The 13709-nt window shown below is 28.7% G+C and overlaps 1 protein-coding gene and 1 long non-coding RNA gene across 5 annotated transcripts in view; one reads left to right on the forward strand and one right to left on the reverse strand.

Moving 5' to 3' along the window:
* htt (huntingtin) overlaps positions 1–13709 on the forward strand; it is a 145143-nt gene that overhangs the window by 21428 nt on the left and 110006 nt on the right. For 3 of the 4 annotated variants that reach the window (XR_010881591.1, XM_067276925.1, XM_067276928.1), the window contains exons 7-14: positions 949–1127; positions 1204–1390; positions 1472–1561; positions 2002–2166; positions 2625–2773; positions 5535–5763; positions 12841–13002; positions 13068–13264. Coding sequence is in view for 3 of the 4 variants with exons in the window: in XM_067276925.1 (XP_067133026.1) it covers positions 949–1127; positions 1204–1390; positions 1472–1561; positions 2002–2166; positions 2625–2773; positions 5535–5763; positions 12841–13002; positions 13068–13264 (1358 nt within the window). In the remaining variant the exon portion in view is untranslated. The remainder of the gene's footprint in view (positions 1–948; positions 1128–1203; positions 1391–1471; positions 1562–2001; positions 2167–2624; positions 2774–5534; positions 5764–12840; positions 13003–13067; positions 13265–13709) is intronic. The other variant, XM_067276926.1, reaches the window with a different exon arrangement.
* Positions 9730–10151, reverse strand: LOC136980740 (uncharacterized). Its single transcript, XR_010881592.1, has 2 exons — positions 9929–10151; positions 9730–9888 (listed from the first exon to the last, which is right to left on the reverse strand). It is a non-coding gene; the product is annotated as an uncharacterized lncRNA (long non-coding RNA).

Raw genomic sequence — 13709 nt, forward strand, 5'->3', positions numbered from 1 at the left:
GACATCACATTCATTGACAAACACAATAAAATCACATACATTATAGACATATCCATTCCAAACACTCACAATATACAAAATACATGCACTGAAAAAGTCAGCAAGTACACAGAACTTGCCCAGAAAATAAGGCATCTGTGGAGGATGGATAGGGTGCTAATTGTACCTGTTGTTCTCTAAACAAAAGCATGGAACATTACAATTGAATAGAAATACATATATCACACTACAGAAATGCCACTGTATTGAATACATGCCACATTGTTAGAAAATTCCTGAATACAGAGACTGACACTGACACACTTATTTTATTTTAGTTTTGTTTTGGTTGCTATGCCTTGACTCTGGTCTGGCATAGTACACAGCCACTGGTGTCAATCGAGTATAACCCACTAAGCCCAACATGATGATAATAATAATAATAATATTAATGTATTGGTAATAATAATAATAATTAAATTTTGTCATCATTCTCAAAATTGTAATGCTAAAAATTAAAACAGTTCTTTAAAGAACTTTCCTACTGGCATAATCAAAACGACTTTGATAATTTTTTTACAGAAACACGACATACCTGGAGTATAAATTTACATATTTAAAGAGTTCACTGAAGGTTACAGGAATTGACAAATTCATTTGTTTAAACAAAAATATATCAATTAAGACTGACTAGATTTATGAAATCAAATTTAAAAAAAATAAAGTTAAAGAAAAAAAATACTTTGTTAATATAATAGAATAGTGAATGTAATAATATTTGGATAATGAAAGACGGCATGATCTAAAAAAATTCATATATAAAAGTTACACTAACTCCATTCACTGTAATCTATCAATCTGTTTAACTCAAAGTTTTATCAGATGAAATTTGCAAAGTTTGTATTAATTTTCTTTAAACTAATTATTGATTTTGCTTGCTTAATGTATATGTTTTCATTTTTGAAATAGAATATGTAATTCCTGTTCAAGAAGAGAAACCTGTACATATTATTCTTGGTGTACTTCTGTGCCTACGTCATCTAATACCTCATTTAAGTGATCAAGAAAGACAAATTGTTTTGAAAGGAAGTATTGGTGTGAGACAAAAAGAGGAAAATATTGGAATAAGTGTTGATCAACTGCTTCAAGTTTGTACATTATTAAATAAAAATTTTTAAATCTATTTTAACTCACACTTATGAATATTATGTTTTTGTTGATTAGGTTTATGAATTATTATTATTTTATACTCATCATAATGACCACAATGTGATTACAGCAACATTAGAAGCACTCCATCAGCTTTTACATTCACCACCAAAACAATTAATTCCTTTATTGCTAGACCCTGTAGGAATATCAAAGTCGCAAATTTATACCATTGATCCTGACTTAAAATCACGATGTGCAAGTAAGAATTCAAATTTATTAGGTAAAATATTTTACTTGTAAAATGCTTAATGTATATATATAAAATTTTATTAATATAAAGGTCAAGGAGGTATGATTCCAGAAAGTACAGTTGAGGATGAAGCTGCTTTAGAAGATGAAACTGAATTAACAAATTTACAAATAGAAAAAGGTAGTATTAAAATTTAAATCTGTAATATATGAATTAAGATGCCTTAACATTCCTGTATTATCTATCTATATATATAGAGATGAGAGAGAGAGAGACTTTATAGTAATAGTTAATTTTAATAGTAATTTTTAATTTCAATTAACTGTAAATATATTACTCAGTGCCATTTAAAGGGAGGGAAATAGTTGGAAATTTTTCCCTGGGTCCAGAGAAAAGGAAGCTCTTAGTGATTCTTATCCCTATCAAATTAATATTATTTTTATGAATAGAAAATAAAATCTTTGTAAGACTGATTTTTATTAATAAAGAAACATTCTATGTATTTCATTTTTTCAAATATAAAAAGGCTAAGAGGTCCACTCTACTCCCAGGTTCTACAAGCTCTTGATGGCCCTGATATTAATCAATATGATTAAAATTATTTATTTCTTAATTCTTAGGAACATGCAATTTAGAAGATCAAGTATTTGCTGATAATCCTTCACAAAATTACATAAATGAAGAAAGTTGCCTTTCACCTGAAGATGAAGCCGAAGATGGATCAGAATATTCTAATGTAATCGTTGAAAGTTACAGTGAAGGATCTTCACCAGGAACTTTACATAGTAAGATATAAAATGCTCAGTTGTGTTTATATTATTAGTATTATATCTTTCTATTTAAATAACAAGTTTCTAAATAATAGTAAATAAAGAATTATAGTTTGATAATCAACAAATAAACAATAAATAAATAAAATAAGGATTTCTCATTTAAGTTTAAAAAAAGTTAAGTAATAAAAATGATGAAATTTTTTAATTACAGCAAGAAAAGTATATTTCTTGTTTTATAGGTTAATACTCATTAATCAAATTCTAATTTTAAAAAAATTTTAAAATTAGTTAATTTAGATATGTAAAATTTTTAACCATTTTATTTTACTGGTTGTAAATAAAAAGATAACATTTATATTACAGAAATTTAATTATTTTATTTAGAAGTAAATCATTTACAGAAAATTAATAAACTTTTTTAAAATCTAACTGCTGAAATGTATAATAATATAACTCTTTTTGTATTTTAGAACAGAGCATTAGTGTCAAAAGCACATTTAAACTGAGAAAAGGTTTAAGTGATGAGAAATTATTAGATGAAGATTTTGAAAAAAATGGTCAATGGGATCCTCAGGATACCTCAATATCTTCATCTCCTGGAACAAAGGAAGATTTTAAAGTTAGTTCTGTTTTATCATGGCATTTTTCTGTAAACATAAATATTAAAAGTGGTATTATAAATTTTTGATTATTTTTTGTTTTTTATTTAATGAACAGAATAATTTGATTTTTTTACTATATTAATACAGAAGACTCACCACAATACAATGACTAATAGATAAGCTGATCAATAGCTGATGCTAATTTTTTTTATTAATATTACAAGTCTGTATATGGTCAGAATCTTGTTACAGCAGCCTTTTGAATGTTGAATCAACAAATGTGGAAGTAAAAACAAACCACCTTCTTAGGTGAAAAAAATGCATTAACATTTGAAAACTTTTTAATGTTAAAATTACATTTAAATACAAATTTGATACAATTTTGATAATGAATTAAATGTAAAAGTTACAATATATGAATATGAAAAGGTTACAGTTGAAGAAACTGTAACCTTTTCATATTCATATATTGTAACTTTGTTGCAATTCTAAGGCACAATGATAATTCCTATAGTAATAAAAAACAAGTATATTCATAGAATCTAGTAAAGCTGCACATGAACACTTTTGCTGCACCAAGCTAGCATATAGTTATGTAATTTTTGCACAATTTTCACAGTTGATCCACTATATGATTCACAACAGGTGGGAAGGAAAGTAAATCAAAGATGGATGACAATGACATGATTATCTTAGAACATATTTATTTTTTATAGAGAAAAAGAAAAACAGAACAAAATGTCTATTTATTATTCTTTTATCATTTTTCATCTTTATACTTTCCAAATTCGTCTGTTAATTTCTGAGTGATGTATTTATTCACCAAGCAATTTTGTAGAAAATGTCAAACCACTGATTCGTTGCTAATTAGCTGTGTCTTACCCCTTGTTTAAGCTGAATATGGATGTTAATTATCTATCCAGAACCAGTATATCTAGCTTGAGCACCTAATTCGTGCCTAACTGTACAATTTAGGTGCTCAGTTTTCTAGCCACACATGCATAGGGTACTGACAAAAGCATTCAAATTGTATGCTAAAATCACATATATGGACATTCAGCTTAACTGTTCCTTGTTTGTTTGCTTTTATCTTTTTCCAATTTAACTGTCATTTGATTATTAAAAACAAATTTAGATAATGATATTTTTCTTTGCTTTTTCTGATTAATTTTTTTGAATTACTTCAAACAAAGGATAGCTGTACAAAATGTAATTATTAATAATCTCATTATATTTAAAATTTTCTTTATCTTTGAAAATTCTTATATCTAATCAACAAATAATAAAATTGATGTTTTTATATGATATATACATTTTAAAATAACAATGTTATATTGGCTCAAATATTAGTCAATGTTATTTCCAATTTTAAAGCAGCAAAAAATTGTTTTCAATCTTTATTCAAATCCTATTAGAGTTTTCTTCAATTTTGATAACTGTGTGTGATACACATTGTACAGAGTTAAACTAATGCTAAAATTAGTTTAACTCTGTACAAAACATTGCTAAACATTAATTGTTTAGCAATGTGTAATACCAGCCAAGTTGTGACTTGTCATGCCCATAGCCTGTAAACTATGTGTAGGAATTTTTTGGCATGATTGTAAATAATCAGCTATTTTTATTGTTTTCAAAAGAATCAGTCATTCTATGGAAATTTTACTTTGGAAAATTTTTTATTTTATTCCTAGGAGAGTCTAATAATTGAGTGACTATCAAAACTTGGTTGGAGGTTGCTGAAAATTTACAGCAAAATTTATTTTCTTGTAAAGTGTAATTTCTATTGTAATCATAAAATTATGTATTCAATATGATTATATGTTTCAGACTTTATAAAAAATGTTTTAGACATTAAAAAAAAAAGACAAGCAAAAATGAAACATACAGTTTTGGTTTCATTTCTGATAGGCATAAAACTATAAGTACAGTTTCCTGAATACTTGTGAAATTTGCAAGTACGCCTACATCCTCTGGTGTGATGTATTATGTTGGGCAACTTACTGCCTAAAATGTCTCAATTTTGCTCTATAACTTTTATTAATTTCATTTTTATTGATATTGTCAAAAAAGAAGTAATAAGTTACAATTTTTCTCTTATAGGCATCTGATGCTTATATTTCTTTCTATAAAACAAATCCTTTGAGTGCAATTTTCTGACCAACAAGATATGATTTAAATGCAATCTATACAAATTGTGATGAAAGCAATAAAAAAATCATTTATGCTGATTAATTTCTAGATATTTGTAAATGTAAATTTGAAAAAAGTTTTATTTCTAACTGAAGTAATTTTGAAAAGAAAATTAATTGAATGTGACTAATTTTAGTAATCAATTGCCTAGATAAAAAGTAATAAAAATTTCATTTATTTTTGTGAGAACAATAGTAGAATTATGAAAGATTGTTGGCGAAGACACAAGTATAAGGGGCTTTATTTAATGTTGTGTTAGCAACAACTTGAACAGAACAGTGGATGATGTATTGTTCAAAGTAGCTAAAGACCACAGGTTCAATGAAATAGGAAATAGGAATGATGACAATTAAAATTCTGATGGAAGTGAAAGTGATGAAGTTTTGTTTTAATGTCATTCCAAACTTTTTTAATGCAAATTGATAATTTTTTGTATGTAAATAAAATTAATAATAAAAGATAGACTTATATTTGGGCCAATGTGGTAATTATAGTGTAAAAAGAAATAAGTTTTTAAATACTATTAATATAATTATTAAAGATATTTAAAAAAATATTTTTTAATATATTAATATTATGAAAATTTAGGTAGAAAATATAGGAAACTTTACAGATAATGAAGTTCCATTAAAATATTGCAGCAGATTATTATGTTCCACATTTTTATTAACTGGATCACCTGATGGATTAATTCCAGATCAGAAAGTTAGAGTCAGTATTAAAGCATTAGCACTAAGTTGTATGAGTAGCATTTTAGCACTCTATCCAGAATCATTTTTCCTTCCACTTCATACTTTTGAAGATATTCCTAGTATGAGTAAGTAAAAGTTTCTGTTTATTATTACTAATTATTATTATATTGAATTTGTGTTAGTTATTTAAAACTGATTTCTGTAATTTTTGTAATAAGAATATAATTTACTTTTATGAATTTTCTAAATGTGTTTTCATTCTAATAATAATTTTATTTTGTAGTTTATAATACCAACATTAATTCAAAAACTATAAAACAGTATAAACTATTAATGAATAGTAGTTATCTTAAAAACTCCATAAAACTGTAAAGTTAGTTTATCGTTTTACATATATATAATATATAAAGGGATTGTGTGCATTCATGTGTGTAATGAATTGAAAAAATAATCCAAAATATATTTTTTAGGTGCAAAAAGTTTTTAAGTAAATCAAAAGATTATCTTCATTTAATGTATCTAGTTATTAGACATCTTGTTTTTTCTTTAATATAATTGAACTGTATAACTTAAAACAGCTTTTAGTTCAGTGGTGTATACACATGTATAGGTATGATGTTTTAGAAAACATTTTTAGAGCTTTTATTCTTCTCTCCAATTCCTTGTATTTCTTTTAACATTTTTCTATATACTAACACAATTATTGTTTATTATTATTATTAGTATAATCATCTTCATTTTTATCTTGATCTTCATTTTCATCTCTGTCAATTGAAAACTTTTGAAAATATTTTTATTTACTTTTATTTGAAAAAAAGATCTTTGTTATACATTGGGTGATCGGCTAACGAACAGTTTGGACAATGAACAAATCGGATAACAAACACTTTCACGAAAGATTTTAATGTTCGGATAACAAACACTTCAGAAAAAGATGTGACATAAAATAGTGAATACCAATTGGTCATCTCTTGTCTCCAAATGACAATTTGAAACCTTTTGGAGTTCTGAAGATGTCGACATCGACGCTCAACCTGATATCAGTCGGATAGATTCCTTTGAATTTTGAAACTCTCCCTTGTAATTCCAGCTTTTTGTTTACCTTTCTGACAAATTTTTTATAGTCTTTGTGAGACTGTTGGGCGGTACTTGTTAAGTTTTGCATTGGTTTATATTTATGAAAGGCAAGAGTTTAACTGTCCCATTGGATATTTGTTAATGTTTTAATACCAAATTTTGAATTTCATCTGGGCCTTGCATTTAAATAATTTTTTTGTGTGCTAGTTGATTTCTGTTCTCCAAATTTTTGTAAGTGCTTTTCTGAACATTTTATTTAAAAAAGAAACTGATAATATTATGGAATCTAAAAAGAGTGGAGTGTCAAGAACTGTGCTCACTGTAGAAACCAAGTAAGAGATAATAGCCAAAGTAGAGAGTGGACAGATGATGTCTGATGTTGCTAGGCAGTATGGCTTGAACAGGTCTACAGTATACACAATCTTAGCTATGAAAGATATATTAAGAAGTCTCAAGCAGCTAAAGGAGTAATGAAAATCACATCTGAGAAATAAAGAGCATTTGAAGAGCTCGTAATGGAACCTTAAGCTGATGTGCCGACAGAACACCAAGAAACTCGGCAAGATGCTGTTATTTTTTTTTTTTTTTTTTTTTTTTTTTTTTTTTTTTTTTTTTTTTTTTTTTTTTTTTTTTTTTTTTTTGAAAAGAGGACCAATGCCAACATCTGCTATTTAAAGATCTTTTGAAGAAGTGGGAGGATGTCAGAACAACGGTCATCCAAATTGGCATCCAAACTAGAATGAGGTTAATAGGCTTGGAGATCTCTACAATTACAATGCTATTAATTACTTCTGAAAAATCCTGAAGAAGAGAGAAAGGCAATCGACATTCGACAGATTCTTTAACCCCCACAAACAGAAAAAACATGACTAATAAAAATGCAAGACTGTGTGTGTAATGTATTTTTATTATTACATATAAATAAACATAGTAAGAAAGTATATATTTTCTATTTTTGTGGTTCCCGGAATGAATTAATCAAATTCCCATAAAAACCTATGGTAAATCGATAATCGGTTAACGAACAAAGTCTTGGAACGAATTATGTTCGTTAACCGATCACCCACTGTAATTCTTTTTTTTGTTTTTTTGAAGTCTTTCCAAAAAATGTTTTACTTCAATAAGATTTTTATAATTTTTTTAAATAGAAATTATTTAATTAACATTTTATATTTAAATGCTAAAACAATTTTGATGCAATATTGTTAATGTAGAAAGTTTATAATAATGTCTATCAAATTATAAATTCCAGTAGACCAATACATCATCATTTGTGTAATCTGATAATTTATATAGTTACTCTTACTGTAGTTTAATACCAGCAATATTGCAAAAATATTGAATGTGATGACTGTAAATGATTGAATGCAATGACTAAATGATTGAATGCATTTCATTAATCAAAAATATTTGTTTTTATAAGATTATAAGACAAGTAATTTTTTATAAAAAAAACTGTTTCAGTCACTATATGATTTGATATATAGTACTTCTTCGTAAGTTGTTTGGTTTATTTATAATTAATTAATGAAATGCACTTAACAAACACCCTGTATATTTAAATGGAAGAAATGCCATGAGTGTTAAAAGGATATGATAATCTAATGGATGATTGGAATGTAATTGTTTATGAAGAACTATAAGGTGAGATGATAGTGATTAAGAATATCATGATTTAGTTATTGCTAACAGAATTTTCATAGAATGCACGAGGATAAAATATTTATGGAAAATGCTGGGAGATATAAGAATATATCAGACTATATTGTGATGGAAAAAAGTTTTAAAGTCAAATTAAATGATTCAAGAAGTATTCTAGTAATTGTTAGTGACTATATTAGAATGTTGTATTTTGCAACAAAGAGCACTTCAAAATATAAAAAGATAATTAGGAAACAGTTAAATGAAGGCCAGAAAAATTATACAATATTGTGAGGAGCGGGTTAAGCTTGGCCCCAAAACTTTTTATTAACCCTCTCGTGGGAAATTTTACAAAAATTCGAAATTAAAAGGATTTTCAGACTTCTGCCGTCGGAAAACACTTCCTTTTTCCCCGGATCCAAACTCTTAGTCACAGAGATCGAATCACCAGCGATTCACCAACTATAGCGATTGGTGATCAGAGATAACGTGACCTGTAGTATATAAGGGGGAAAAGGCTGATAATGGGATTGCTGAAGGTCCGAATAAGACGCCCGTCTTGCCTGATCCCGATCGAGAATCCAGGGCCGATACCCTAGGACACCGAAGCCCGCCAACGAGCCACCACGACCGATCCTCCTGCCGACCTCAACGGCCGGAGAAAGACCTATCTCAAGATGATTACTCCAGCCTATCCATTCTAGGAAGAGTAATGACCCCAAAAATTGTAAACTCTCTCTCTTAGTTCCGCGGTTAGGAACCGGACACATTAGAGTAGAGCTATTCTCTGTATTTTGTTTGTTTGTTTAAATAAATCGTGGTTTGTTTTCACAATGGTTTTGTTTATTCGAATATTGCCTTGATCTTATCACGAACCCACACGACCTGACTCGACCACACTTCCTCCACTCGACCTGACAATTAATTACTTAATCCCAACAATTCGGGATATCAGACAAAATCAGCCATCCAACAGTGGAGTGGATCTTGCTGATTTGTGAGCCAGAAAAAAGGAGGTACGACTCCATCCTACCTCCTGGTGTTCCCACAATATAAATGAAAAACAGAACTATTCTAAAATAAAAAGCATATATAAGACTTAGTTTATTTAATATTTAGATTTAAAAATTAAAAATTACACAAACATGGATATATAAAATAGATATAATCACATGAAAATCTTGTTTAAAGAAATAGCAAGTGAAATATATAGAAAAAATATATTAAAAACTATCAAGAAAACTATGAATGTAATATGAAATTAATACAACAAAGAACAACATTTAGTGCCATAAATAAAGAAGGAAAATAAAATTAATAAAGAAATAAAAATATGAAATGGGAAAAGTGAAAGTGGTTTACACACACACACACACACACACACACAGTGGGTGATCGGTTAACAAACATAATCCGTTCCAAGACTTTGTTTGCTATCCAAATTGTTCATTAACTGATTATCGATTTACCATAGGTTTTTATGGAAATTTGATTAATTCGTTCTGGAGACCCCAAAAAATAAAAAATATATACTTTCTTACAATGTTTATTTATATGTAATAATAAAAATACATATATATGCAGTCTTGCATTTTTATTAGTCATGTTTTTTCTGTTTGAGGGGGTTAAAGAATCTATTGAATGTCGATTGCTTTTCTCTCTTCTTCAGGATTTTCAGAAGTAATTAATAGCATTGTAATTATAGAGATCCACAAGCCTATTAACCTCAATCTGGTTTGTATGCCATTTTAAGACCGTTGATCTGATATTCCCCACTTCTTCAAAAGATTTTTAATTAATAGCAGATATCAGCATTAATTTTCTTTTTCAGAAAAATATGTATCTCGCCGAGTTTCTTAGTGTTCTTTCTTCAAGAGTTCTTGGCATTCTTTTGTTGTCAGATCTGTTTAAGGTTCCATTATGAGCTCTTCAATGTTCTTTATTTCTCAGATGTGATTTTTGTTACTCCTTTGCCTGCTTGAGTTTTCTTGATTATACTGTATCTTTCTTAGATAAGATTGAACTGTGCAATCTCCAATATCACTTCTTAAGCCTTTTAAATTTCCGGTACTCCATACGAAAATTAACAACTAATTAACTAACGTTTTCGATCGCCTCCACGATCTTTGTCAGGTTTTATCGACGGTAAAACCTGACGAAGATCGCGGAGGCGATCGAAAATGTTAGTTAATTAGTTGTTAATTTTCGTATGGAGTACGGGAAATTTAAAAGGCTTAAGAAGTGATATTGGATATTGGAGTACCGGTATGAGGATTGTTTTCTATTAAACTGTGCCCTATTGTAGATTTGTTCAAGCCATACTGCCCAGCAGTATCAGACATCTTCTGCCCACTCTCTACCTTTGCTATTATACTCTCACCTTTCGAAAATAAAAACCGACGCAAAACTTAACGAGTGCCCGCCCGACAGTCTCGTGAATACTATAAAAAAAATTGTTTGTCAGAAAAATAAAAGGCTGGAATTACAAGGGAGTATTTCAAAGTTTGAGGAATATTATCTGATCAGTATATATCGGATTGAGCATTGATGTCGATGTCTCCCATGCTCCAAAAAGTTTCGAATTGTTACCTGAAGACAAGGGAAAATCGATCGGTATTTGCTATTTCTGTTGCTTCTTTTTATGTTTCTTCAGTGAAGTGTTCGTTATCCGAACATGTGTTCATTGTCCGATCATAAAAATCTGCGAAAGTGTTTGTTAACTGATTACCCACTGTATACACGTGCATGCGCGCACACACACACACACACACACACACACACACACACACACACACACACACACACACAGTATCTCCTTCTTATATTGTTCATTAAAATATATAAATATATCACACATTTTTGTCTTCCAAATATAAAGAGCTTTAGTCAATAATTTAAAAAAAAATCAGTTGCCATTAAATTTCTACTGTCAAAGAAATATTATCTTGAAACTATCATTGTATTAAATACAATCACTTAAAGCAAGCGTACGTGGAGAAAAAAAGTGGATGGATAAATACATCAGTTATTTCACACCATCTGATACATTGTCATCTAAATGAGATGACAGTATACCAGATATAACTGATGTATTTATCCATCATTTAGTTTGTCTTGCAATATGTGAGATATTACAAGGAGCTACTGTATTTATGACAGTTATGCAAAGCATTTTACTTGAAACAATCTGAAAAATAGTATAGAAAAATTGGATTATGACATCATCAGGCCACATAGTCATTACCATCATTATTTATCTGGTGAAACATAGAATTACTATTCTTCCTCAACCAATTTAACTATATTTCAAAATAATTATAAAAACGATGGAGTCAGATTTTATTCTTTGTTTTACTTCTTAAAAGTATACGGAAAATTATATTTTTTCCTTCCTTTTTCTGACTTATGGATAACTAATATAACTAAAAAATCCCTCAAAACATTTGTTAAAAAATGAATTCAAAAATTTTAAGTTAAAAAAAGGTAAAACGAAATCAATTTGCAGAAAAAAAACTATTTATTTACTTTGACAACACTCCTATATGCATTTCGCCTTCTTCACAAGGCCTCCTCAGTAGGTTTAAATTACGTTCAGTTGTACAAAGTTCATTCTCCGACAGTAACTCACTAGAGAAAACCACTTAAATGGTTTACAAAGACTTCCCAGCATTCCGCTGTTAACACTCCCGTATTCAAATTTACATTATTACTTTGCATAATGATAGCAAAATGTTCTTTTACTTTTCGTTTTACATTATTTTTTTCCCAAAAATTAACTATATTTCTTGATTTAGTTCCTAATGATTTTCTTTACTCAAAACTGAAAAAAAACTTTAGAAAGAAAAACACTGAGTCAATAAAACTCATACAAGATGAATCAAAGAGAATTTTACTATCCCTGAAATTTCTGAATTGAGAAAGCATTGGAGAAATGTATTGAAGCTTGTAATGACTGCACTAAAAATATTAAATAAATTTATCCTAACACATTATTAATATCAATATTACAGATCAGTGATTCTCAAAGTATGGTTTATGGCCCACTGGTGGTCTGTGTGTGGGTGTGCAAACCATAAATGTGACATGTGTGCAAACCAGGTGGTTTGCAGACTGACCAAATTTTTCTAAACTGCAGTTCTATTCCAGAGAAAAGAATATATCCATGTTCTATCTATCTATTATGTTAGTATACTGAATAGATAACAACATTTTTGGCATGTATTTAAAGTTAGCTTTACAAGATTGTGGAGGACGTAGATGTCTATCACACATTGACTCAGTTTATGTGGTTCATGTAATTTTGAAAAATGAATAAAGTGAAATCTAATAAATAGTTAAGAACTATTTGGTTCTGCTGTCAGAGAAATATACTTATTAATCATTTAATCATTAAATTTATTATTTAAAAATTAACTTAATTGAATAATTTTTTTCATTTAATGACTATTTTATTCAAATTTTAACAAAAAAATTTTTAATTTTAGCAGATTGCCAGAAAATATGGGAAATATTAAAATATAGTAGTCATTCTGACCCTCATCTGAAAGGACACACTGCTTTACTTCTTGGAATTTTTATAAAATTTTCCCTGAAAAAAGTTGGTGGTTCTTGGGACAAATGGATAAGTGAATTTAGTGATTTAACAGGTAAAGTAAATTGATTTTCTTATTTTTATAAAGATGAAAATAAATATTTATGACTTTGATTACAGCAATTCCAAGTTTAGAAGAATTAATAGAGAAATTACTAGATGTTATTGAAGACGAGTCTGCTGTTGCTAGCAAATTGGGGCTCACAGCTGTCAAACATTGCCTACCCATAATTCTTGAATCAGTTTATGGATATTTAGGACTTAAAATTCTCGATTCTTTATTATTATTAAAAAATAATCCCTATTGGCTTGTTAAGGTGAATATTTTACTTTATATTTAACAAAATAATAAATTTATTAGTTTTTTTTATCAACTCTCTCAGATTATTTTATAACATTAAAAATATTTTATTTTTTACTTAAAATTTAATTCAATTTATAAATAAGTGTGAGAACCGAGGGGGTAGAGAAGGATCTCTATGCCCTGCTTACCGGCATGGTCTGGTGAGGATCGTCACCGTGTCAATGGATGGCTTTAGGAGGGCAAGTAATTGAGTGTGGGAGGGAGATGAGTAAGTTGATAGGTGCTGGCCATTTCTCAGGAATAGACAGATTTAGCATAAACACAACAACAATTTAATATCTCTAAACTAAGATACATGAGATTACAAAGTTATGGCTAAATATGGATATACGTGATAAACGATACACAGATATAACTCACACAACAAACATTTCGTATGGCCACCTGATATGCAGGTC

The sequence above is a fragment of the Centruroides vittatus genome, unplaced genomic scaffold (assembly GCF_030686945.1).
Source record: "Centruroides vittatus isolate TY-2023 unplaced genomic scaffold, ASM3068694v2 contig_717, whole genome shotgun sequence".
Taxonomy (NCBI): domain Eukaryota; kingdom Metazoa; phylum Arthropoda; class Arachnida; order Scorpiones; family Buthidae; genus Centruroides; species Centruroides vittatus.